This window comes from Theropithecus gelada, chromosome 15 (assembly GCF_003255815.1).
Source record: "Theropithecus gelada isolate Dixy chromosome 15, Tgel_1.0, whole genome shotgun sequence".
NCBI classification, from domain to species: Eukaryota; Metazoa; Chordata; class Mammalia; order Primates; family Cercopithecidae; genus Theropithecus; species Theropithecus gelada.
The window spans coordinates 14,646,514-14,672,951 of record NC_037683.1 but is presented as its reverse complement, the minus strand read 5'-3'; the positions used below and the strand labels follow the sequence as shown (position 1 = coordinate 14,672,951).

The following is a 26,438-nucleotide window of genomic DNA, read 5'->3' as shown; positions in this document are numbered from 1 at the left end:
ATGGACGCACCTTGGGGAGCAGGGGAAAGGTGGTGGCACCGAGGAGCGGTGGACAGGTGAGGCCAGGGAACTCGGTAGAGGCCCGAGGAAGCAGAGCCTTGGCAGAGAACACCAAGCAACACAAAGAAGCCACCTGGTCCTGAACTTCCCCACCCCCGCAGGGACCCTGAGCTCTGTTTCGCCCCTCTTTGGCCAGCGACTGCTGCTGCCTCCTCCTCTCCCAGCTCTCCAGGGCAACAGTGTTTCCTTGCTTCGGTCCTGAAGGGGCTCCTGGAGACCATCTTTTGTGCAAGTAAATGTCGTCCCTAGTGGGAGGGCCACCTGGGCTTCCAGCCCACTGGTTGGTTCCCAGCTCAGTGGGGTCTGGGAGCCAAGCAAAGGGCAAAGGGACCCTGCAGAAATCCAAGGGGGAAGCAAGGCAGGATGCCAAGCTGCTTTCCTGTGACTTTCTTTCCTCAGTTCATGTTGGCCTGCCTGTGACCCCTGCTGTCAGTCACCTGCTCTGTTGGATCCAGGATGGCACCGTGGTGCTACTGTTTCCTCTGCCTCTTGGTACCTTCACCTCTGGGAGGGCGGTGCCTGGGAGGAAGTCAAGGGGACTTACAGCTTCAAGGGTTCCAAGTGGCCATCCCACCTCATGAGGTCACTGCAAAGGTTACGCAAGATAAGCCCTGGCACAGATGGAATAAAAGCACTCACTAAGGGCGACCCCTCTTACTCATCAGCCTGTTTACTCCTCATGCAGGGAAAAGGTTCAGGGCAGTGAAGGGCCCTCCCAAGATCCCACTCTGAGTGGTGGGATTTGAATTCAGGTCTGACTGCAGAGCCTGCAGCTTCCACTGAATGCCCCCTCCCACCCACCCCCAGAGTAGGCATTCAATAACAGCTAGTGTGCGGGGAGGGCTGCCCCACCGCCACCTGTCTTCTTCTCTCCCAGATCAGAAATCTCTCTGGGACCCCCTCCAATTCCTCAGGTGAATCAAGGAATCCTTGGGGCCCAGGTTGGTATGAGGGATCCCCCCAGGGAGGGTCCCCATCCCCCAGCTAAGCAAGTCTGTGATCCAAGGCATGCATTGGCTTAGAATGCAAAGGAGGGGAAGAGTGACATTTAGTTTCATCCCCACCATACCAGGCCCTGCAAGGAAAGCTTCACTGGTTTCCATCTCATTCCTGCCATTGTGCAGATGACGAAACGAGCTCGGCAGCAGGACAGGACTCAGGGGGCCATAGACATGGCGGGGTTCAGCCCCATCCAGCCCGAATGACTCCAAGCCCAGTGTCCTTAGCTCCGCCCAGCCCTGGAAGAGTCAGATGCTCACAAAATGCACCCCCACCCGTCTCTCCTATCGTTTTTAGCCCCCGTGGCCCCTGGCGAGGTGGTGGAGACTGCAGGTGGGGTGTGCAAGTTCTCTGGACAGCGACTGAGCTGGTGGCAGGCCCAAGAGTCCTGCGAGCAGCAGTTTGGCCACTTGGCACTGCAGCCCCCTGATGGGGTTCTTGCTTCACGGCTGCGCGATCTGGTCTGGGTGGGCCAAAGAGAGGTGCCTCTGCAGAGACCCCCGCAGAGGCGTGAGTGTGGGCCCCTGGGAAATGGGAGCAAGGGGCAGAGGCTCGGGTGACCTTAAGAGATAGGAGCCCACAGTGACAATACTTGCAGAATGAGCCGGGAGTAAGACCCCATTGCATCTCCAGGTTCCCTTGCCCTGGACTGGACGTCGGGGTTTGACTCTTGGGCAGGGGAACGCTAGCCCGCATTTCCTCCTTCCTGAGGTGGGGAGGTACCCCAAAGCCTGGAAAGACCCCGCCGCTAAGCCAAAGGGCAGGAGCAGGACCATGTTCACAGGGGAGGAAACTGAGGTCGCGGCCCACGTGTCCCCGCAGGTGCCCGCACCACTGCAGTGCTGGTGTTTGGCGAGAAGACGGCTGACCGCGCGGCGCGGCTGCGGAGCCCCCTGCCTGAGCTGGCGGCGCTGACCGCGTGTGCTCACGTGCAGTGGGACTGTGCCTCGCCCGACCCCGCCGCGCTCTTCTCCGTTGCCGCGCCCGCGCTGCCCAACGCGCTGCAGCTGCGCGCCTTCGCCGAGCCAGGGGGCGTAGTGCGCGCTGCGCTGGTGGTGCGTGGGCACCACGCGCCCTTCCTCGCAGCCTTCCGCGGCGACGGCCGCTGGCACCATGTGTGCGCCACATGGGAGCAGAGGGGCGGGCGCTGGGCGCTGTTCTCCGACGGGAGGCGGCGCGCTGGGGCGCGGGGACTGGGCGCCGGCCACCCGGTGCCGTCCGGCAGCATCCTAGTGCTGGGCCAGGATCAGGACTCCCTGGGCGGTGGCTTCTCGGAGCGTGACGCCTTCAGCGGCAACCTCACCGACTTCCACCTGTGGGCGCGGGCGTTGAGTCCCGCGCAGTTGCACCAGGCACAGGCCTGCGCGCCGCCCCCAGAGGGCCTGCTCTTCCGCTGGGACCCGGGCGCCCTGGACATCGCACCCTCGCTGCTGCCCATGGTGTGGGTGCGCCTTCTCTGTCCCGGTACGACCCGCCCCGCCCCGGCCCCACTCCATGGCCCCGAATCCTTCCCTTCCAACCCTGGAACTCGATCCACCCCTTGCCAACCAAGCCACACCTAGCTCTGACCACGCCCTCTCCAGGCTGCAGTGCCAGCGAACTCCAGCATAAGCCTGGTCCCAGCATAAGCCTCCCCCTTACCCCTACCCCGAGCTGGCCACAGTGTCCCTCTCTCAGGTTTCACATTGCCCCCTAACCCCGGGGCCGTGCATCCTGGCTCGCCAGGGTGCGCAGGACCCCTAGGGAGCCCTAACAGCTGCCCCGCGCCTGCCAGTGCCCTCCGAGGAGTGCCCTACGTGGAACCCGGCACCTCGCAGTGAGGGCTCTGAACTCTGCCTGGAGCCACAGCTCTTCCTCTGCTGCTACCGGACAGGTGCGCCCTGGCTGTGCCCCTGGGCTCTGCTGAAGGGAAAGCCGATGTGGACCAGAGTAGACTGAGAGGGGGTGAGCTATTGGCAAAGTCTGGGAATTCAGAATCATCTCAGAGCTTCAAGGTCTCCATGGAGTCTAAGCCACAGAGCAGTGGGTTCAGACGGACCTGAGGGTGAATCCAAATTGTGTGACGTTGGGCAAGCTCTTTTGCCATTCTGTGCCTCAGTTTCCCCATCTAGAACACTGTGTGTAAGACTCTGGACACACAGCCATCAAGGTGCTCTTCCTTCCCTGGGCAGCACGTGGTGGGTAGAGGTCGCTGAACAGGCTGGCACCTCTGGGCAGGGGTATTGCCCGGGGCCCAGCCTGGCATCCACTCCTTTGCAGAGACCTATCATCGGCTGCAGGATGCCCAGTCGTGGCCTGGCCAGGATGTTATCAGCCGAGTCAATGCTTTGGCCAATGACATTGTGGTGAGCTCCCTTTCAGGGGCTGGCGAGCCTGGGGGCTCTGTGGGTCACCTCGCTGCACCTCAATTTCCTCCCCTGTAATGGTGTGGCTCCTGGGGGGATCCCCTCATAACAACCAGACCCAGAGTCAGTGGCTCCTCTGCCCACAGCTCCTCCCGGACCCCCTCTCCGAAGCCCATGGGACCCTGTCCCCAGCGGAGGCCTCCAGCTTCCTGGGCCTTCTGGAGCATGTCCTGGCGATGGAGATGGCTCCACTGGGGCCGGCCGCACTTCTGGCTGTTGTGCGCTTCCTGAAGAGGGTGGTGGCCCTCGGGGCTGGGGACCCTGAGCTGTTGTTGACAGGCCCCTGGGAGCAGCTGAGCCAACGCGTTGTATCTGTGGCCAGTCTGGTCCTGGAGGAGCAGGTGGCTGACGCATGGCTGTCCATCCGTGAGGTGAGGCTGGCAGGGCTGGGTGGGCAGAGGCCTGGGCTGTGGTTCCAGCCTAGCCACTAGCTGGTTGTGTAGCTCTGGGGGAGTCAGCACCTAGCTCTGGGCTCCATCTCTGCATCTATCGGGAGAAGCTTCTCTTTTGTCTACTTGATAAGTTTAATTTCCACAAACAATTGCACTTGAGGCTGGGCACAGCGGCTCATGCCTGTAATCCCAGCACTTTGGGAGGTTGAGGCGGGTGTATCACATGAGGTCAGGAGTTTGAGACCAGCCTGGCCAACATGGTGAAACCCTGTCTCCATTAAAAATACAAAATTAGCCAGGCCTGGTAGTGGGCGCCTGTAATCCCAGCTACTCGGGAGGCTGAGGCAGGAGAATCACTTAAACCCAGCGGGTGGAGGTTGCAGTAAGCCGACATCACACCACTGCACTCCAGCCTGGGTGACAGAGTGAGACTCTCAAAAAAAAAAAAGAAAAAAATTGCACTTGACCAATAGCTTCTGTAGTTAAATGAAATGATTAAGAGCCGCCAGTCAGTAAGAGCCTCCCCTATCTCCAAGAACCTGCTGACCACCTTAAGTGAGGGATCTATACGGAGTGAACAGTCCACCTTGTCTGCCTAAACAGCCCAGACACCCTGGACAACATGAGAGGTGCTGTTCAGATGGAGAGGCTGTTGGAAACCTTGTCCAGACAGAAGTGGCTGTCGGCCTGGGAGTGATCAGTCCAGAGCAGGGGGGAAACCAAGAATCATGAACAGTGCCTGCAAATTATCTGGGGTTGAAGAAGCAAACCTGGTCCCCCTGGTGGGCCTCAGAGGACAGATTTGGGACTAGGACATGGGGGTAGGGGAAAACGGCGTAACACAGGAGGCTGGTTCTATGGAATGATTCGCTATGGGTAGTGAGCTCCCCATCCTGGGAAGTGTGCAAGCCCATAGTTGATTAGGGATCCGAGACACTGCAGTAGACTGGGGAAAGCCAGACTGAAGCTCAGTTTTCTTCCCTGGGGAATGGGGATGATCACACCAGCCTTGCTAAGGCAATGGAGAGGCATTAGGGATGAACAGTGTGACTTGCCCAGCACAGAGTAGGTGCCCCATGAATGCAGGTTCCTCTACTCCGTCCCCTGCTGTCACCACTCCCACCCATGGCTTTCCTTTTGGAATCTCAGTGTTGAACAACCATTACAGGTCTAGCACTGAGTCACAGCGAAGGGGTAGGCATGGCCCAGCCTTCCGAGTGTGCCCTGGCTGACAAACAGGAGGATGGGGTGGCTTGGGAGATAGAATTGGATAGGTCGAAGGAAGCTGGGGCACGCAGGGCTTCGAATGTCAACCTGAGGACCCAGGGCTTGATCCTGGAGTCCTTAAAGAGCCACAGAGGGTCTGGAGAGGGTAGGACCACCTCCCACATCATGGAGCGTTCATTCCAGCACTCAGGGCAGACAGCAGTGGGGTGCAGAGTGTGACAGGAAGCTGAGATGCAGCATCCTCCCAGGTGGTTGGTGGGCCTATGACCCTGGTGGCGAGTGTGCAGCGCCTGGCACCCCTGCTGAGCACCACAATGACCTCAGAGCAGCCCCGAATGCGCATCCAGCACCGCCATGCTGGTGAGCCTGCACCCACCTGCCCACACGGCTGGACTCAGACCTCCCTCCTCACCCTGGTGACTGGGAGCTGTCTGCACTTCCACAGGCACTCTATTCTGTTTCCTGCCTTTGCCCACGCTGTGCCCTGAATCCAGAATGCCCTCTCTCCCTTGATCTCCTAGCAAATGCCTATACATCCTTCAGAACCCCGCGTGGGCATCACTCCCTTTAGGAAGCCTTCCCGTTTTAGCTCTATCCTCCACCGAGAGACAGTTCCTCCTGCCTCTATTACCCCAGAACCTTGAACATGTCTCTCATTGCATTTCTGGCAATTACATAATGGGATTATCTCCCTCCACGGGACACTCCCTGAGTGGCAAGCCGTCTCTGCATCTCCGGGCCAAGCCCAAGTACACACTCGGTGAATGTTTGTAGCCTGAATGGGGGTGCACCTGTGGTGAAGCTTCAGGTACAAACACGTGTCCTTTGGGCTCCCATCAGTTTCTGGTGACTCATCAATATTCAGGTCCTGCCTCGCGGTGACCGCCCCCCCTCCTTTCTCAGTGACCCCCTTCCCCTGGAATTGGAAAAGTCAGATTTGCCTTGGGCAAGTTGCTGAACCTCTCTGAGCAGGAATGGTGGACTCTGAGGCCTATGGCAGGAAGAGAGAGATCCAGACCCTGCTAGCTGGGCCTGCTCAGCAGAAAGACCTCACTCGGAGGTCCAGCCACCCAGCCCCGTTTACCCCCAGGCCTGGAGGTACGCAGCTTACGCTTGAGGGAGGCCAGCATGAGGGGCTGCTTCTTCACAATGCCCGGTGGGCGTCCAGAGGGGCCCGGCCATATCCACATTCCTGCAGGTGAAGCGAGGCGACTCCTCGGAAAAGGTGGGTGAGGATGAGGGGGTGTCGAGAGCCCCGTTGGGTTCTGGGTCAAACCTCAGCTCTAACCATTGCTAGCTGTGCTACTCATCTTTCAGAGTCTCAGTTTGCTCATCTGTAAAATGGGCACATTACTACTTGCCTTGTGGCTTATGAGGTTAAAAGCACCCACCACATAGTGGTGTTCACTTAGTCTCCTCCATGGAACCACGCACATCTTCCCTCGGGAGTGGGTAGTGGAGGGAGACCCCCTATGCTTGATGCCATGCAGTGGTGGGGGATTAGGGGAAGGGGCAAAGGGCCTTGGAGATGTGAGGTTAAGCACATAGACTGTGGCTGCTTGGAATTTTGACTGTTCCACTTCTTAGCTGTGTGATATTAGGGAAGTCATTTAACCTCTCTGAGCCTCAGTTTCCCTATCTGTAGAGTGGGGAGAGCATCACCCTTAGGGCCAGCTGGTGGTGCTTGCCCAGCCACCGGGTGGTGCCTTGGTGCCCCTTCCACTCAGCCAGGCCTCTCTGGAGTCACCGTGATCCACAGCTGGTTCACCTCCAGAGTCTTCCAGCATACCCTAGAGGGGCTGGACCTACAGCCCCAGGCCCCTGCCAGCTCAGAGGAAGCAAACAGGGTGCAGAGGTGAGTAGGCGCCACCTGGAAGGTTGTGAGGGCCTGTGTCCCCTCCCCAGGAAGGCCAGAGCCCGCGTTCTGGTGGGTGCGTGTGTCCTTAGCAGCCCAGGGCCCACCGTTTCCCACCTCTGCCCGACACACACACACTTCCGCACCTGCCAGAGGTGAACACGGCTCAACTCCCATCTGGGGTTCTGGCTTCTGTGTTGGGACTTATCCAAGTTACCAGCAAGTCCCCAAGGCAAGACTGAACCAGGTGCCATAATTCCTGATACCTTTTTGGACACAGAGGCTGCCACCTCCACCGTAGGGGCCTGGGTGACGTGCCCCAGCCAGGCACCATCCCTCCTCCACAGCCACCCTTGAAAGCTCCCATTCTTCCCACAGGTTCCTAAGCACCCAGGTGGGGTCAGCCATCATCTCCTCTGAAGTGTGGGACGTCACTGGAGAAGTCAGCATAGCCGTGAGATTTCATCTGCAGCACCAGGCCCAGGTACTGGGTAGCGTTTCTGGGAAGCAGCCATCCTGGTGCATGTGTCCTGGCTCAGTTCCCCCAACACCCAATATTTATTCATTGGACAACCAAGGCCTACGAATGCACACAAAATGTACCTGCAAGTCACCTCCATTGTCCTCAAGGGAATGGGAAGGGAAGTGATTGACTGCAGGGGCACCTTATGGCAGGTGGCATTAATGAATGGCGCATTCATTACTCCTCCAACTGTGTACTTTATTCACAGCTTGATTATTGGCCCCAGCTTGTAAGTGGCAGAGCTGGGATTTCATTCTAGGTCTGCGTAACTTGAAAACCTGTTAGTTCTCATGGAGTCTTTCATCCACTCACCGCAGTGTGTGTGCAGGGGCCTTCACATATGAATGTGCTTCATACAAATAAAAATAACCTAAATGTCCATCAGTAGGGGACTCCTTTAAAAGTTTTGTAGGTCTGGGCACGGTGCCTCATGACTGTAATCCCAGCACTTTGGGAGGCTGAGGAGGACGGATCACTTGAGGTCAGCAGTTCGAAACCAGCCTGGCCAACATGGTGAAACCCCATCTCTACTAAAAATACATAAAAGTTAGCCAGGCATGGTGGTACACACCTGTAGTCCCAGCTACTGGGAAGGCTGAGGTAGGAGAATCGCTTGAGCCCAGGAGGCGGAGGTTGTAGTGAGCTGAAATCACACCACTGCCCTCCAGCCTGGGCGACAGAACAAGATTCTATCTCAAAAAACAAAAAAACAAGTTTTGTAGATACATATGGTCAGCTCTCCATATGGGAGGGTTTCACCACCAAGGATTCAAGCAACCATGGATGGAAAATATTCAGAAAAAATAGCATCTGTACTGAACATCTATAGACTTTTATTTTGGGGGTCATAAATAAGACAGTATAACAGCTATTAATACATTTATATTTTATTTTCTAAGCAAGATAGCATAACAGCTATTTATATAGCATTTAAGTTGTATTAGGTATTACAAGTAATCTAGAGATGACTTAAAGTATACAGGAGCATGTGTGTAGGTTATATGCAAATAGCATGCCATTTTATATAAAAAACTTGAGCCTTGGCAGGTTTTGGTATCCTTAGGGGTCCTGGAACCCATCTCCTGCAGGTAATAGGGACCAAGTGTGCAATGGAATAGTCAACTGAAAGTTGTATAGGGATTGGGATATTTCTGTATAAACTGACATGGAAAGATCTCCAAGATATGTTAAATTTCATTTCACGTTTAATACACAAATTTCTTCTCCCTTCTGAAACACTGGAATGTTTCAGAGAAAGCCATCTTCTTTGCTCACAACCAGTAATCTTGGACACACACACACACACACACACACACCACTGCTTATCAGTCTCTTGTATATATCCTCCCAAGACCAAAAAAAAAAAAAAAAAAAAAAAAGTCAAATTGATTGAGGCCAGGCGTGGTAGCTTATGCTTGTAATCCCAGCACTTTGAGAGACTGAGGCAAGTGGATCGCTTGAGGCCAGGAGTTTGAGATCAGCCTGGGTAACATATGAGAACTCATCCCTACAAAAGAATAGAAAAATTGGCCAGGCAAGGTGGCACAACATCTGCAGTTCCAGCTACTCAGGAGGCTGAGGCAGGAGGATGGCTTGAGCCCAGGAGTTCAAGGCTGCAGTGAGCCATGATCACACCACTGCACTCCAGCCTGGGCAACAGAGCAAGACTTCGTCTCAAAAAAAAAAAAAAAAATCAAATTGATTGAAATGTCTAAATCTACATATGCTAAAATGCATCCATGTTAAGCATACAATTTGACAAGTTTGGACCAGTGTATATACATGTGTACCACTGCCCCACTCAAGGTCTAGAACATTTCTACCTTCCCAAAAAGCTTCTTTGTGCCCCTTCCCAGTCAGTGTTCCATGCTGCTACCCCAGGAAATCACTGACCTGCTTTCTGTAACCGTAGATTGTCTGTCTTGTCTTTTCTTTTCTTTTCTTTTCTTTTCTTTTCTTTTCTTTTCTTTTCTTTTTTGAGATGGAGTTTCGCCATTGTTGCCCAGGCTGGAGTGCAATGGTCGATCTCGGCTCACTGCAACCTCCGCCCCCTGGGTTCAAGCGATTCTCCTGCCTCAGCCTCCTGAGCAGCTGGGACTACAGGCATGCACTACCACGTCTGGCTAATTTTGTATTTTTTTTTTTTTTTTTTAGTAGAGATGGGATTTCTCCATGTTGGTCAGACTGGTCTCGAACTCCCGACCTCAGGTGATCCGCCCACCTTGGCCTCCCAAAGTGCTGGGATTTGCAGGTGTGAGCCACTGTGCCCAGCCCTGTGTCTGTCTTTTCTAGGATTTCATGTAAATGGAATCATCTAGTATGTGTTGAGGCCTGGCTTTTGCTCAGGTCCCATTGTTGAGAATCATTCGTGTTGTTGCACTTTTCAGTAGCTCGTTCCTTTTTCACTGCTGAGTAGTATTCAGGTATATAGATGTATCATGATTTGTTTTTCCATTTACCTGTTGACAGAGATTTGACTTGTTTTCAGTTTGGGCTACTATGAATAAGTCTGGTATGAACACTCATATACAAGTCTTTTTGTGGATAAATGATTTCTCTTTACTAGGTAGATTCCTGAAAGTAGACTTGCTGAGTTGTAGCATAAGTGTATTTTAACTTCCTAAGAGACTGTCAAACTGTTTTCTAAAGTGGTTGAACCATTTTTACATTCCCACTAGCAGCATTGGAGAGTTCCAGTTGCTCCACACCTCTGCCAACATCCTTGTCAGTGTTTTTAAATGTCATTCATTATAATAGTCATGTATTGATATCTCATTGTGGTTTTAAGCTGCAATTCCTTGAAAACCAATGATTCTGGGCATCTCTTTATACACTTATTAAGCTGTCATATATCTTCCTTTGTTAAATGCATCTTCAAATCTTTTCCCCAATTTTTAAATTATTTGTTTTATCATTGAGTTGTAAGAATTCTGTATATATTTTGGATACAAGTCCTTTGTTAGAGATATGTCTTGTGAATAATTTCTTCTAGTCTGTGGCTTGCTTTTCATTTTCTTAATAGTATCTTTGGAAGATAAGTTTTTAATTGTGATGAAGTCCAATTTATCAATTTTTGTCTTGCATAGCTCATGCTTTTTGTATCTTATCTAAGAAAGCTTTGGCAATCCAAAGGTCACACAGATATTCTCAAGGAAGTTTATCACTTTAGCTTTTACGTGTAGGTGTATAATTTATTTCAACTTAAGTTCCATATATTATGAAGGTAAAAAGGTTGAAGTTCATTTTTTTCCATATAGACAACCAGTTCCAACACTATTTGTTGAAAAGATTATTCTTTGCTCCCGTTGAATTTTCTTGTCATCTTTGTTGAAATCAATTGTCTGTATATGTGTAGATCTATTTCTGGGCTGTGTGTTCTGTTCTAGTGATCTATATGCCTATCCCTATGTTAATTTCATACTGTCCTGATTAATGTGTCTGTATAGTAAGCCTTGAAATCAGGTAGTGTATCCTTCAACTTAGTTTTTTGGGCTTTTCGTTTGTTTGTTTGTTCGTTTTTTGAGATGGGTGTGATCTCTGGTGTCATCCAGGCTAGAGTGCAGTGGTGCGATCTCGGCTCACTGCAGTTTCTGCCTCCCAGGTTCAAGTGATTTTCCTGCCCTAGCCTCCAGTAGCTGAGATTACAGGCACATGCCACCACGCCCCGTCAATTTTTTGTATTTTTAGTAGAGACAGGGTTTCACCATGTTGGCCAGACTGGTCTTAAACTCCTGACCTCACGCGATCCATCCGCCTCAGCCTCCCAAAGTGCTGGGATTATAGGTGTGAGCCACCGTGCCTGGCCTAATTTTGTTCTTTTTCTTTTTCTTTTTTTTTTTTTTTTTTTTTTTTTTTTTGAGACAGGGTCTCATTTTGTTGCCCAGGCTGGAGTACAGTGGTATGAACACAGCTCACTGTAGATTCAACCTCCCTGGCTCAAGGGATCCTCCTCCCACCTCAGCCCCAGCCCTTCAAGTGGCTAGGACTACAGGCGATCTACCATGCCCGGCTAATTTTTTTTTTTTTTTCTTTTCATAGAGACAGGATTTTTCCATGTTGCCCAGGCTGGTCTCAAACTCCTGACCTCAAGCAGTCCACCTGCCTTGGCCTCCCAAAGTGCTGGGATTACAGGCACGAGCTACCACACTCAGCCTTGTTCTTTTTCAAAGTTACTTTGGCTATTCTAGATTCTTTGCATTTCCATATATATTTTAGAATCAGCTCATAAATGTCTATAGAAAACCTACTAGTATTTTGATTGGCATTGCATTGACTCTGTATATCAATTTGGGAGAACTGGCATCTTTCAATTCATTATCAAGACATAGCTTTCCATTTATTTAGGGTTTTTACATTTTTTTCTCAGTGATATATACCTTTCAGTGAACAGATCTTAGAGATATTTTGTTAAATATATTCCTAAGTATTACAAAGTTTTGGATATTACCAGAAATGGTATTGTTTTCTTAATTTTAAACTGTTCATTGCTAGTATACAGTAATATAATTGATTTTTGTACAATGATACTATATTCTGCAACCTTGCCAAACTCACTTAGTACTTACAGTAGCTCTTTTCCTGAATCTCTAGGATTTTCTACATACATGCTCATGTTGTCTGCAAGTAAAGGCAGTTTTTGTTTCTCCTTTCCAATCCATGTCTTTCTGTCTTCCTTTCTTCCTTCCTTCCTTTCTCTCTCTTCCTTCCTTTCTTTTTTTCTTTCTTTCTTTCCTTCCTTCTTTCCTTCTTTCTTCCTTTCTTCCTTCTGTCCTTCTTCCTTTCTCTCTCTCTCTTCCTTCCTTTCTTTATTTCCTTTTCTTTCTTTCTTCCTTCCTTCCTTCCTTCCTTCCTTCCTTTCTTTCTTTCTTTCTTTCTTTCTTTCTTTCTTTCTTTCTTTCTTTCTTTCTTTCTTTCTTTCTCTCTCTCTCTCTCTGTCTCCCCTTCCTTCCTGCCTTCCTTCTTCCTTCCTTCCTTTCCTCCCTTTTCTTCCTTTCCTTTCTTTCTTTTTCTTCCCTTGTTGCACCAGCTAGGATCTCTGGATCAATGTTGAATTGGATGGTGAGGCCAGCCATCCTTGTCTCATTCGTTATCTTAGAAGGAAGGCATCTAGACTTTCACCGTTAAGTGTGATGTTTGGGTTTTTGTAGATGTCCATCAAATGAAGTTCCCTTCTCTTCGTGGTTTGCTGAGAATTTTTATCATGAATGGCCTTTGAATTTTGTCAAATGTTTCTTGCACGTTGATATGATCATATGGTTTTCTCATTTATTTCATTAATCTAGTAAATTGCCCTGACTGATTTTCAAGTGTTAAACCAACCTTGGATTCCTGAGATCAGTGTAATTTGATTATGGTTATATATATATATCTTTTATATATATTGCTGGATTCAATTAGCTAGTATTTTGTTGATGATTTTTGTGTTTATGTTCATGAATAATGTGTTCTATAGTTTCCTGTACTGTCTTCCTCTGGTTTGGGTGTCAGATTAATGCTGGCCTCATAAAATGAGTTGGGAAGAGTTCTGTCCTCTGTGAATGTTTGATCAGCTTCAGCAGTGAATTCCTCTGGACCTCGTGTGTTCTTTGTGGAAAGATTTTTAATTGTGCATTCTGTTTCTTTGATTGATACAGGTTATTTGGGTGTTTTATTTCTTCTTGAGATGGTTTGGTAATTTGTGCCTTTCAAAGAATGTGTCCATTTCATCCAGGTTGTCAAATTTCCGGCACAGAGTTGTTTATACTATTTCCTTATGATCCTTTTCACATCTGTAGACGCTACAGTGATGTTTTCTTTTTCATTCTTGGACAGTCTGGCTAGAACTTTGTCAATTTCGCTTATATTTTTATTTTTATTATTTATTTATTTTTGAGGCAGTCTCTCCCTCTGTCGCCCAGGCTGGAGTGCAGTGGCACCACCACAGCTCACTGCGGCCTCGACCTCCTGGGATCAAGCGATCCTTCCAGCTCACCCTCCCAAGTAGGTGGTACTACAGGTCCGTACCACCACGTCTGGCTAATTTTATTTTGTATTTTTCACAGAGACAGGATCTAACTTTGTTGTCCAAGCTGATCTCAAACTCCTGGGCCCAAGTGATCCCCCTGCCTCAGCCTCCCAAAGTGAGCCACCACGCCCAGCCTTGTTTAATATTCTAAAGGATAAATTTTTGAGATTGTTTTTATATATTAATAATTTAAAATATGTTAAAATAAAAATAAATAAAAGCAATGTGTTACTCATTGTGACAAATTCAGAAAATATAGAGAAGGATAAAGACAAAATGTTATTACCCAGAGATAACCGCTATGAACATTTTGGTGCATTTTACTTAAGCTGTTTTCTGGGCACATAACACTATATATATTTATTTCCTTTTGCAAAATGAAAACCCTTGCTCTTTCAGTGGAGCCATGCAAAGCATGGCGCTGTGTAAATCTTGAGCAGGTTAACCCTCCTCTCTGAGCCTCAGTTTCCTCATCTGAAATTGCAAGAATTTATAGCTATCTCTTAGGCTGCTATGAAGATCAGCTACAATAAAGGACATGAAAGTGCTTGGCAAGACACAAAGTGAGGTGTGATTACCATCACCCTCGCCAGTCAGGACAGATGGCCCAAGTCCCAAGCTCAGGCTACCTTCACTACCTAGACTGGGGCTGGTACCACTAGCCGCTTGATGTGTCTTCACTGCTTAATGACATGTTATAAAATCTATATTTTTGTCATTGTTTAATTACAAAAGAACTAACACATGCATCGTAACACATTCAAACCCAGACCTAACCACTGTTAAGTTCACTGTGTGTTTGCTCCCACGCATGCTATGTGTGTACGTGTGTGTGTGTTTTCACAAGTATGCAGACCTTAATTTTTCACATAAATGGGCTTATGTGAAATAAATGGGCTTATGTGCCCAATGTTGTGAATTCTTCCTTTACTGAACAACGTATCACAGAGATCTTTCCACATCAGTAGCCAGAGGTCTGTGTGTTCATCTTACCAGAGGCAGTATCCCAAGGAGAGGAGAGGCACAGTTGCTTAACCACTCCCCAGTGATGGCTGCTTAGCTCGTTCCCAGTTTTTCCACCTTCCACACCAGAGAGTCTGCACTCTCCTCCCTCTGCCTCCCCTCTGCCCCTTCATCCACAATGCATGGTGGGCAACCCCCCGGTCCCTAAAATGCAGAGTCCTTGGCATCCCTCCATTCTCCTGGTCTCTCTCCTTTCCCATCCACACTCACACCTGCACCGTGCTGCTCAATCCACGCTCATGCACCTGCCCTGTCCCTGTCTCCTGCCTCCAGACCTTCCGTCACAAGCTGGTGGAGCCTGTCTGTGCTTTCTGGAACTACAGTATCAGGTTAGTTTCCATTTCCAGGGTTTTTTTGTTTTTGTTTTGTTTTGTTTGAGATGGAATCTTGCTCTGTCGCCCAGGCTGGAGTGCAGTAGTGCAGTCTTGGCTCAATACAACCTCCATGTCCCTCAAGCGATTCTCCTGCCTCAGCCTCTCAAGTAGCTGGGATTACAGGCGCCCGCCATCACTCCCAACTAATTTTTGTATTTTTAGTAGAGACAGGGTTTTGCCACGATGGCCAGGCTGGTCTCGAACTCCTGACCTCAGGTGATCCACCCGCCTTGGCCTCCCAAAGTGCTAGGATTACAGTGAGCCACCGAACCCAGCCTTTAAGATGATTTTTTAAAAAGATGTCCACTCTGCTTGGGGATGAGGCAAGACTTACACATGGTTTTGACCTCTGTTCACCATCTGCCTTTCAGGGTGACTCCAGGCTCCTCCCAGCTCTAGGACAAGCTGGGGCAGGAGGATGTGTTACCCAGCAGGTAGTGAGCTCCCTGTCATGAGAGTATGTGCAGGAGGAAGCACTCACTCTGTGAGATGCCTAGGAAGGGACTCATCTGTCAAATGGGTGTTGAACTTGATCTATCTGAGGCCAGGGCCCTAGGGCTCTTGAAGGAGCAGAGCAGGCTCCAGGGATTAGCCCGGCTCCCTGCCCTGGATCTTTAGCTGAGGTAGGGAACCTTGGTCCCAGTGGCTCAGTAATTAATGAAGTTGATAAACAGCGATCACTGGTATCAGCCCCGCCCTCCTACCATCCTAAGAATGTCAAGCATATTTTATAGGTGAAAAACTGAGACCCAGGAAGGGGCGGTGACTCCCCAAGGTCACGTAGCTGGTTAGAGGCAGGGCGGTGATGGGCCCCAGGCTTTGGGGAGAGCCTTTCCCCTGCTTGCTCCTGGCCCCTCACCCCCTTGTCCACCTTATCTCAAGAGCCCTCTGTTCCCTCCCCATCCCCCAAGCCCACATACAGGGGGTGCCTGGGCCACCACGGGCTGCTCCGTGGCTGCCCTGTACCCGGACTCCACCGCCTGCTTCTGCAACCACAGCACCAGCTTTGCCGTCCTGCTGCAAATCTATGAAGTACAGGTGAGTGCATGGTGGGAAGGGGGTGTCAGGAGGGGGGTCCTTAGCTGCAGGTGAAGAGAAGAGCCAGTAGGTAGTAAGAAGAAGCCTCTGAGGGATGCCAGCTGTCATAGATTGCGGGGGACAGGGCTGAGTGCAATAGTTCATACCTGTTGTCCCAGAACTTTGGGCGGCTGATCACTTGAGCCCAGGAGTTCAAGACCAGCCTGGGCAACATGGCGAAACCCCATCTCTACAAAAAATGCAAACATTAGCCAGGCATGGCGACTCGCACCTGTAGTCCCAACTACTCAGGGGGCTGAGGCAGGAGGATTGCTTGAGCTCAGGAAGTCGAAGCTGCAGTGAGCCAAGATCATGCCACTGCATTCCAGTCTGGGTGATAGAGCAAAACCCTGTCTAAAAATAAATGAGTAAATAATAAATTGTAAACAACTTGTTGGGGGGAAACTCTAAGGGGACATCAGGAGGGGCTGGACTCACTGGAGATGGAAAGGGGCCCTGAGTGGTCACTTGCTGAGAAGTCAAGTGGGATGGGACCTAAGCCTCAGGAATGCTGGGGTCACCTGGCATGTTGAGGGGCACGTTAGAAAAACAGGTTACCAAATGCACTTTTCCTGTAAAGTCAGGGCCAGGCATGGTGTCTCCCACCTATAATCCGACCACTTTGGGAGGCCAAGGCAGGCGGATCATTTGAGGTCAGGAGTTGGAGACCAGCCTGGCCAACATGGTGAAACCCCATCTCTACTAAAAATACAAAAATTAGCTGGGCATGGTGGCCCGTGCCTGTGGTCCCAGCTACTCAGGAGGCTGAGGCACAAGAATCACTTGAACCCAGGAGGCAGAGGTTGCAGTGAGCTGAGACTGCGCCACTTGCACTCCAGCCTGGGGGGACAGAGTGAGACTCAAAAAAAAAAAAAAAAGAAAAAAGAAAAGTCAGAGCGTGGATGCTTTTCCACATCATGAACGATCCACCCACAGCCCCATTCTGACGACACTCCATGGTCCCTAGGATCCCTCCGCGTGAGCACATCGGTCAGCGCTCTTAGTAGCTGTCCAGTCGGTGGAATCTGGGCCAGTTGGGGTCAGTCTAGGGAGAGCCAGCAGGAGGGAAGGACATGCTCACACCTGCTTATTAAATGCCTACTGTGTGCAGGCCTGGGCCCTGCTGGCTGCTGCTGCACTGCAGATGTGAATATGGCATGGGGGGGCCTTACAGTCACCAGACGGGGCGAGGTCTGGCCTGGGTCGGGTCTGGGTGGTGCCAGGGGGTTTCTCTGTCCCTCCACACAGAGAGGCCCTGAGGAGGAGTCGCTGCTGAGGACTCTCTCATTTGTTGGCTGTGGTGTGTCCTTCTGCGCCCTCACCACCACCTTCTTGCTCTTCGTGGCGGCCGGGTGAGGAGAGTTCACCACCGTAGCCTGGCGGCCTGGGCCCTCCCCGCCTCGCTCAGGCCTCCATGTCCCCATGGGTCGGGTGTCCACCCTTGGTCCCGGCAGAACCTCGGTCTCAGCCTCTCCTTAGGATGTGCAGGGTCCCCTGTGGAGCTGCTTTCTTTCCCTCCACCTGCCCAGGCACAGGGGACCGGGCAGGACAGGGGCCTGCGGAGTGTGGGGACCGGCAGTGGTCTTGTTAACGGACTCCTCTGTCCTCTCCAGGGTCCCCAAGTCGGAGCGAACCACAGTCCACAAGAACCTCACCTTCTCCCTGGCCTGTGCAGAGGGCTTCCTCATGACCAGCGAGTGGGCCAAGGCCAATGAGGTGGGCGGTCAGTGGGTGGGCCGGAAGCCCAGGGAAGCCTGGGAAAGTGCCTGTGGGTTTTCCTAGGGTGACCCCCTGCCCCCCACCATTTTCACTTGGCTCCACTTCCCTGGGGAGGAGCAGGGCCCAGGGAGGAAAGGCTCCAAATGGTGGAGCGGGGCCCAGGCTGCTGCCCAGAGGCCTCACCCGCTGACACTTCTTTGGGTTGGCAAGGCCAGGCTGGGCACAGGGCTGCGGGGCCGGCCTGCACCTGCGTCTGACCTCGGACCTAGGTGGGGATCCCCACCCTCCCCCGCTCCCACAGGTGGCATGTGTGGCTGTCACAGTCGCAATGCACTTCCTCTTTCTGGCGGCATTCTCCTGGATGCTGGTGGAGGGGCTGCTGCTGTGGAGGAAGGTGGTAGCTGTGAGCATGCACCCGGGACCAGGCATGCGGCTCTACCACGCCACAGGCTGGGGTGAGGCCTGCTCTGCGCCCGCACTCTCTTCTCCCCAGCTGTACCTTGCATGGCCGACCCTACCACCTAACACGGCCCCACGCTCAGCACGCAGCACCCAGCACCACTCAGCATCCGGCATTTAGCATCACCCAGCACCCAGCAACACCCAGCACCCAGCAACACCCAGCACCCATCTCTGACATGACCTCAATTTCCTTAGTCCTATTAACCTCCAATTTACCCAAGCCCCTTCCTCATAATCCGTCTCCACTTCCCAGCCTCCCCTCTCCATCCACAGTGCTATCTCCCCAAATCTGAAGCCAGCCAGTTGCCCAGCCTCCATCTCTGGAGACGCCCAGCTGTAGCTTCCAAAGCAGCCTCAGCTCTCCCCACTCCCAAACTACTGTGGCTCCAATGCCACCCCAACAGTATCAGAGACCCCAGCCCTGCTCCTTGGACCTCCCCAGTGGCCCAAGTACAACCTTCAGTAGGGGACAGCTGCAGCTTGGCGGGCGCGGTTCTGGGTCCTGGAGAAGAAAGAGCAGGTGACCCGGCCTTGAGACCCCCTTCCCCCTCCCCTAGGCGTGCCTGTGGGCATTGTGGCAGTCACCCTGGCCATGCTCCCCCGTGACTATGTGGCCCCTGGACATTGCTGGCTCAACGTGCACACATATGCCATCTGGGCCTTCGTGGGGCCTGTGCTCTTCGTGCTGACTGTGAGCGGGGGACCTGCAGGGGAGGGGCGTGTTGGGGACGGAGAAGGCCTCTCACCCACTGACCCCAGGTCTCCAGGCCAACACCTGCATCCTGGCCCGTGTGGTGATGGTCACCGTGTCCAGCGCCCGCCGCCGTGCCCGCATGTTGAGCCCACAGCCCTGCCTTCAGGAGCAGATCTGGACCCAGATATGGTGAGGCCCCAGAACGGGGGGCCAAGAGGAAGCGGGAAGTGCAGGGTCAGCCGGCGCCAGGCATGAGGCTCACCGGGCGAGAGCACGTGCGAGTCTGTGTCCAGAGCGTGGCCGTGTGGCCATGCCCGAGTCTGTGTTGAGTATGTGGGTGCATATGTGTCCCTGCATCTGTGTCACACATGCTCGGGCACGTCAACTTGTGCACCTATGCACCCATGCACCCATGCACCTATGCACCCATGCACCCATGCGTGTCACATGTGGGGATGGTCACTGATCCATGTGAGGGAGCTGTGGACATCAGCCACTGTTCGAGGGGTGCACTGTCTACGGAAGGTACTGATAGCCTACAGGAGACAAAGTAGGGGAGACCCTCAAATCAGGGCTAGCCCCAGACGTTCAGGGTTAGCTCCAGAAGTTCAAGTTCAGGGTGAGGACCTGGGTCCCTGTTCCTGCCAAAGACCCCCATCGCCCTCTGGGGTCACGCTCTGCAAGAGGGGGACCCCGCCGGCCTCTTTTCCCAGCCCTACCTCCTTGCTGGCTTTCTCCTTCCCCACCCATCCTCCACCAAGCACAGGGCAGCCCAAGCTGGGGGGACCCCCGAAAAGCCAGGGAACCCCAGGGCCCTTAGAGAGGGAGAAGGGAGTCCTGACCCCATCCCTGCTGCTCCCACTGCTCAGGCCTCGGCCCCTGCTCTGAACAGCTACCACCCTGTTCCTTCCAGCCAGGCTGGGGGCTGGGACCCCATCTCCCAAGTGCCACTACCCTACTTCATGCCACCTCTGTCTCTGAGGAGGGGGGCAACAAAGTCCAGTCAAAGGTCCTGGCTCCCTCTAAGTCCTGCTGAGCCATGGCCCTAGCCCTCAGCTGCCACCCCACTCCAGGCACTTACAGGTGCTGCTATCCCTGGAACCCTGCGGGGAGCTCCCCAGGCCTCCAACCCCCGTCAGCCCTGCCTGCCCTCCTACAGGGCCACAGTGAAGCCTGTGCTGGTCCTGCTGCCTGTCCTGGGCCTGACCTGGCTGGTGGGCATCCTGGTGCACCTGAGCCCCGCCTGGGCCTACGCTGCCGTGGGCCTCAACTCCATTCAGGTACCTCCAGCCCCAATCTTCTGGGACTAGGCCCTGATATGCATGAAGGCTCGGAGGGGACGACCGGGGTGTCAGGGACTGGGGCGGGGGATGAGCCCTCCATCATAGGAGACATTCAACAGCAACTGGGACATTCTCTCTAAGAAGGAGTTTTGAGTGTGGGGGGGAACAGGCAACCTCCAATCAACCAGCGGTTCGTGCAGGAGGCTCCTGGGGCCCCTCTGCCCACTACGGAGGCTTAGGCCCAGAAAGAGGGTGTTAAGGCTCACTGTGCTTGGACACTCAGGGTCTGGCAGAAATTCCAGCCCCTTAGCTGGTGCCAGAGCCACTTAGTTCTTGCCAGGAAGCTGGGGAGGGGATGCAGAGCATCAGTCACCTCCCGCTTGGGGTCTGCGGCCTGCTGGGATAGCCGTTTAGAAGAGGTTTGGTGAGGAGGCCTGTTCATGAGGCTGCAGGAAAGGGCCCGGGCTCCCCGGGTCTCTCAGGGCCTGTGTCAGGGAGGGGGCCAACTAGGTCCCTCTTGGGGGATTGGCAGGTCTGTGGAGGACCAGAACATTAACTGCAGTGACAGCCAGGGGGCTGGGTGCTGGGAGTCAGGGGGGCCCACCGAGGCCCTTCCTGGCTCCTCCCTTTCCCTCGACCTCCCTGGACCATTCCGCCAGGCACCTCTCCCTGTCACCTGCCCCTCTTGCTCCCCGCTTTCCCGGCCCGGGTCCCTCTCAGGGCCAAAAGGTGGGTGGGTGAGGGCCCAGGCTGGACTGTGCCAGGCTCAGGAAGTCAGGTGCAAACTCCACCCAGGGTCCGTGTGCCCTCCGAGCTGGGGACCCTCCATCTTTTCCTTGAAGAATGGGAGCCAAGGTGGTAACAGCCACTCACAGTGCCTGGGTGCTCCCTCTGAGCCCCAGGCCAGGCTCCTATTTTTATCTCTCAACAAGCCTTGTAAGTGGGGAAACTGAGACCTCATGGGGTCACCTGCCCAAGGCCCCCCAGGAGGCAGCATCAGTGCTAGGACACCACTCCAGAGTCTGTGTTCTCAGCCACAGGGCATCCAGCTGACTGCAGATGGGTCCTGGCTGGTCCCTGGGAGCATGCTTGGACCCAGTTACTCATTCGTCCGTGTGCTAGTCACAGCTCGCCCGGTGTGCCAGGCACTGTGCTGGGTGCCAGGCCACAGCAGGGAACGAGGTAGCAAAAAGCCCCTGTATTTGTGGAGCTGCCCTTGGTAGAGCAGAAAAACCATGGCCACGATGAAGAAATGAAGTGTTCAGTGAGGGGACGAGGCAGGGGAGCCCTCTTCCAAGCCCCACGCCCCCCAGGGCTTCATGGCTGGGTTCAGTCTGGCTGGCCCCTGGCGAGGCTTCTCCACCTGTCACACGGTGGGGCAGGTGGTGGCATCTTGTTGCCATGGCGATTCCTCCAGCTCTTTCCCAGGTGCCCCTCTCCACATCATGGGGCATTGGATCCCTGATGCTCTCCGTCCTCACCTGTGCCCCTCAGGTGGGCAGAGACACAGCCATGGGGCAATGCCACCATCGCACCGTCTCAGCTCCCTCCCGTCACTTCTCATTCTTTCCTCTCTCTCTGTCCCAATCTTGGTCCCTGAGTCTTCTCTGGTTCTGTCTCTCAGGCTCCCCCTCTGTCACTGTCCCCCTCTCCCTGTGCCCCTCTCACCCTCTGGCCGTGGATGTTTTTTCTGGCACTGACCCTACCTGGCTCTTTCTGGGTCTGTCTTCATGTTTCTCCACTTCTCTCCTCTGTCTCTCTGACACCGGATTGTTTTTTGTTGGTTGGTTTGTTAGCTTTTTTTTTTTTTTTGGAGATGGAGTCTCATTCCAAGTGCAGTGGCACAATCTCGGCTCACTGCAACCTCTGACTCCCAGATTCAAGCGATTATCCTGCCTCAGCCTCCTGAGTAGCTGAGATTACACACCTGGATAATTTTTGTATTTTTAGTGGAGACGGGGGTCTCACCATGTTACCCAGGCTGGTCTTGAACTCCTAACCTCAAGTGATCCTCCCGCCTCGGCCTCCCGAAGTGCTAGGATTACAGGCATGAGCCACCATGCCCAGCCCTCTGACACCGGTCTTTTTATCTCTGCCTCTCCATCTCCATGTGCATGACCCTGTCTTGCCCCTGCCTAAGGCAGCCTCAGATCACCCTTGAGATGCTCACCTGGTGAAGGCAAGGAGCGGCTGCCTTAGGCAGGAGCTCAGAAGGCAGGAGTGGGGTCTGGGCCCTGCCGCTGACAGTCACATGACCCTCTTGGGCTCAGGGCCCTGTTCTCTCAGTCCCTCTCCCCAGGCACAGCCTTTCCCTTCACCTCTCCTTTGGTCTCTCTCTCTCTGTGTCCACCGAGGTCCCTCTGTGTCTTCCCCTCGCACTCCACCTCCATCCCTATCCCCCTGTCACTCTCCGTCAGTCTTGGGCATAAGTTGGGTACATCCCACTCTTAGGAGGGTGACCAAGTGACCAGGGAGGAGGCCTGGGACTCAGGGATGAAACTCTGCCCAACCTCATTCACTCTCTGTAAGTCATTTGTATCTTTCTGGCCCCTGTGCCGGGTTGTGTCCAGGGAGAGCAAAGCCTCACTTCTATAACCAGCCGTAGCTCACACTTGCCCTGGTGGACAGAGCCTTGTTGTGAGGCCTGGAGAAGTGGCACCAGGCCTCCGTTTCTACATCTAACTGAAGGGGATCAGATTCCCACCCGCCTCATGGGATCATCGTGGAGTTTGGCTGACATAACATTTGCCAAGGCTACGCACGATACCTGGCACGTGCTAGGAATCCCACGAGTGTGAGCTCATTGTTTTGTTCAGTTGTTCAACACACACTCCCCTAGCACCTCCCCGTGCCCTGGCTGGCCTGCACGCTGGGGGACGTGGAGATGCCCAGGGCCAAAGAATTCTGTGACATTCTCAGCCTGAGGGAGAGGCAGACATTAAAACCACACAACCACAGTGTGTCGTGACTGAGGCCGAGAGAAAACGGGCCTTGGTCAAGGCAGTGTGGAGACAGAGGAACAGGTCATCAGAGGCAGAATGGGCCACCTGGAGGGGGTCACTCTCAGCCAAGACCTGACAGCTGTATGGAGAGGGGGAAAAGAATGTTTTAAGCCGGGGGAGGGGCATGGTGGGGTCAAATGGCGGGGAGACATGAGGGGTAAGGCTGGTGAGAAATGGGGCAGGAGGGAGTGTGGGGGGCAGACAGCATAGGGTCCTCAAAGCTGTCGTAAAGAGCTCAGACTTGGCCAGGCACAGTGGCTCACGCCTGTAATCCCAGCACTTTGGGAGACCGAGGCAGGTGGATCACCTGAGGTCAGGAGTTCAAGACCAGCCTGACCAATATGGTGAAACCCCGTCTCTACTACATACAAAAAATCAGCTGGGTGTGGTGGCAGGTGCCTGTAGTCCCAGCTACTCGGGAGGCTGAGGCAAGAGAATCGCTTGAACCAAGAGGGTGGAGGTTGCAGTGAGCCAAAATTGTGCCATTGCATTCCAGCCTGGGCAAGAAGAGTGAAAACTCTGTCCAAAAAAAAAAAAAAAAAAAAAAGAAGAAGAAGAAGAAGAAGAAAAGAAAAGAAAGAAAGAAAAGCTCAAATTTTGTCCTGGGGTAGTTGGGAGCCATGCAGGGCGTCAGGCAGGTGCTGGTGTTCTTGGGTCGGCATTTGGAAAGATGTCTTTGGGTGGTGAGGAGTGGGTAGAAGGAAATGGAATGGAGAAGGCAGTGCAGAGGCTACAGAGAAAGAACAGGCTGGGCGTGGGGACCTGGGAGTCTTTGGGGTCTGTCTTGGAGAATGGGGGTGATGGTATCACCTCAGTTGGTGCCTGGGCACCAGGGAGACCAGCCAGGCTCTTGGGCTCCAGCTTTCAGCCCTGGGAGGCTGGAAGGCCCCAAGGAATTCCAGGCCCCCACCTGTGCCGTCCTGCCTGGGCCGCAGCACAGGAGCAGCTGCCTGTGACACTGCCCAGGGGGGATCCCAGGACAGCCTCAGGGCTGGACCACACTGGAGCTTAGGACCCATTCCTCTGTCCCCCACCCCCAGCTCCTGGTCCCTCTCCATCAAATGTGGAGAATGAATCCACCCCCGCCACAGACTTGCTGCGAGGGTCAAGTGAGGGCCCAGATGTGATGGTGCAGGGAGGGTGGTGAGGGCCTCTTGGTCCCACGGTGTGGGAAGAGGGAGCCAGCTCTGCCCCAGCCACTGTGTGAGTCCCTCACAGGCAGCACCTCCCATCCCCTCAGGAACGAAGTCCCGGCCTCATCTCCCCTTTCCAGATGAAAAGACGGAGACTCAGGGAGGTGAAGGCCACTCAGCTAGAGGCACAGTGAGAAGGCACTCCCAGGGCTGTTGTCCCAGGACCTGACTTGGCCTTGGAGCCTCAGGAAGGTGTCCCCCTCCTAACCTTACCGCACAGCATAGCGAGGCGGTGAGGATGGGACAGGCCCAGGGTGGGGCACAGAGGACTGGAGTCAGAGAGGCTGCCTGGTAAGCAGAGGCTGAAGGTTGGGGTTGCATGGGACAAAACCCCTTCTGGTCCCCCGTCCTGCTAAATGCCACAGCTGCCCCTCCGCAGGCAGACACGAGGGCAGGGCCGACTTACTGCCCATCAGCCTGTCTCTGGGTATCTCTGCGAGTGTCTCTGCCCCTGCGGGGCGCCGGGACCCCAGGCGAGGCCAGGCTATGGGGGATGGGGTCGGGGGCTCAGGGCTGAGGCATCGCCCACTCGCTGGGTCTGTCCTCAGGGCCTGTACATCTTCCTGGTTTATGCTGTCTGCAATGACGAGGTGAGTCTGGGGGCGCTGGCTGCAGGGAGGGGGGTCCGAGGGGTGGGGAGGGTCCCTGACCTGACCTCCAAGCATTCCCCCAGGTGCGGAGCGCCCTGCAGAGGATGGCTGAGAAGAAGGTGGCCGAGGTGCTCAGGACGCTGGGGGTGTGGGTGGGGGCGGGAGGCCCCCAGAGCCAGGTCCCAGCCCCCACATCCTCTCCTTTCAGTCCTGTGCCAGCCCTGCCAGCTGGGGGACCAGCCTGAGGCCCCCAGGTTCCTGGGAGGCAACCCGAGGGAGCCCCATAGCCTTGGCTCCACCCCGGAGACACGCGACTCTCAGAGGTACTCTCAGCACCCAGGTGGGGATGCTGCCCAGTGCCTCAGTTTCCCCAGCACTCAGGCAGAGCTGGGAGGACAAGGGCAGATCCTTTTAGTCCATCTGAAAAAAGGAAACCAGGGCCCAGGAAACTCTGCAGCCCTGTGGCTTGAGCAATGTCCTGTCACTCATTCCCCACTGCCAGGAAACCCGGGCTCCTGGGGCCTGGCCCAGGCATAGACTTGTCCAGGGTGACCTTCCCTGGGGCTGCATGCAGAAGGGTTTGGGGGATTCCTGGAGATGGTGAGTAAATGAGGTCGGGGCTCTGAGGCAGGGCATGGGTTGAATGACTTCGAGGCCAGGCCAGAGGTTCCAATCCTAGCTCCCAGTCACCTCCTGTGTGCCCCTGGGCAAGTTCCTTTCCCTCTCTGGGCCTCATTACTAATCTGTGAGGTAAACCTTGGAGTGGATTCTTAGAGTATTGGATCCTGAGGGCCCCACTCCCAGGATGGGGGAGCAGAGAGAGCTCTCCCTGCCTTCATCTCTGAAAAGTTTGCATTGTCCTCACTAGGGACCTATGGCCCTAGAACCCCCTCAGCCTTCTCCTCCATTGCAAACCCGGAGAGACAGGTGAGGCTGGGACAGCGTGGGTCACACAGGGCTCTGCTAGGGGGCTGGCAAGGCCAGCAGGCAGGGTCAGGAAGCCACAGGGCCTGGGTAGGGCCGGGATGGGGGCTTCCCTGGGATCTGTTTCTCTGTTCCTGGGCTGAAGGGCCCAGGGAGGGGGAGCTGCTGGCCGCAAGCTGGCAGAGGCCCCTATAGCCAAGGATCCCCAGGGCAAGGGGCAGCAGAAGGAGTGGGAGCCACCCCTGTGACAGCCCCTCTGTCCTCAGGCTGTGGAACTGACAGCATTCAAAGCTTCAGGTACAGTCCCCACCTCAGCGGGTCCCCTCTTTTCTTTTTGGGCCAGGACACCCGCTAAGCCCCCCTGTACCAGGATGGAAGTGATTTGAAATCAATATACCCAACCTCCCACAATTGCAGAGGCCCTCCCCTCACTCCACAGGTCCCCTGGGAGCACTGGGGGCCTGTCGGGGACCAGGCAGTACCCCTTGGGAGAGCTTCGTTAGAGAGTAGGTCATGGAACCCTAGTCTGAGCGGGCGCTGCCAAGGAGCACAGCCTGCCTCCCTCTGTCCTCCCCTCTCTCTGCCCCCCAAGTCCAGCACCCGCCCCTCACCCTCTGAGGGCTCCAGCCTGA

General features: G+C 54.0%; 1 protein-coding gene across 1 annotated transcript; it reads left to right on the top strand.

The window, feature by feature from the left end:
- ADGRD2 (adhesion G protein-coupled receptor D2) lies at positions 1 to 26,438 on the top strand. The gene is made up of 22 exons (XM_025358859.1): positions 1 to 56; positions 938 to 1,005; positions 1,357 to 1,569; positions 1,882 to 2,523; positions 2,834 to 2,932; positions 3,319 to 3,404; positions 3,551 to 3,835; positions 5,332 to 5,443; positions 6,815 to 6,938; positions 7,317 to 7,422; positions 15,745 to 15,900; positions 17,188 to 17,291; positions 17,553 to 17,655; positions 17,960 to 18,113; positions 18,678 to 18,811; positions 18,888 to 19,003; positions 19,974 to 20,094; positions 24,841 to 24,882; positions 24,966 to 25,034; positions 25,687 to 25,809; positions 26,073 to 26,103; positions 26,338 to 26,438. Exons 1-22 carry the CDS (start codon positions 1 to 3, stop codon positions 26,436 to 26,438), a joined length of 3,045 nt encoding a protein of 1,014 aa, XP_025214644.1.

Bases quoted from the DNA above. Each gene is read 5' to 3' on its own strand.
- ADGRD2 (XM_025358859.1), top strand. From the start codon at position 1: ATGGACGCACCTTGGGGAGCAGGGGAAAGGTGGTGGCACCGAGGAGCG. The intron at 3,836-5,331 runs GTGAGGCTGGCA...GCATCCTCCCAG, and splicing joins CATGGCTGTCCATCCGTGAG to GTGGTTGGTGGGCCTATGAC. The intron at 25,035-25,686 runs GTGGGGGCGGGA...CCCCACTCCCAG, and splicing joins TCAGGACGCTGGGGGTGTGG to GATGGGGGAGCAGAGAGAGC.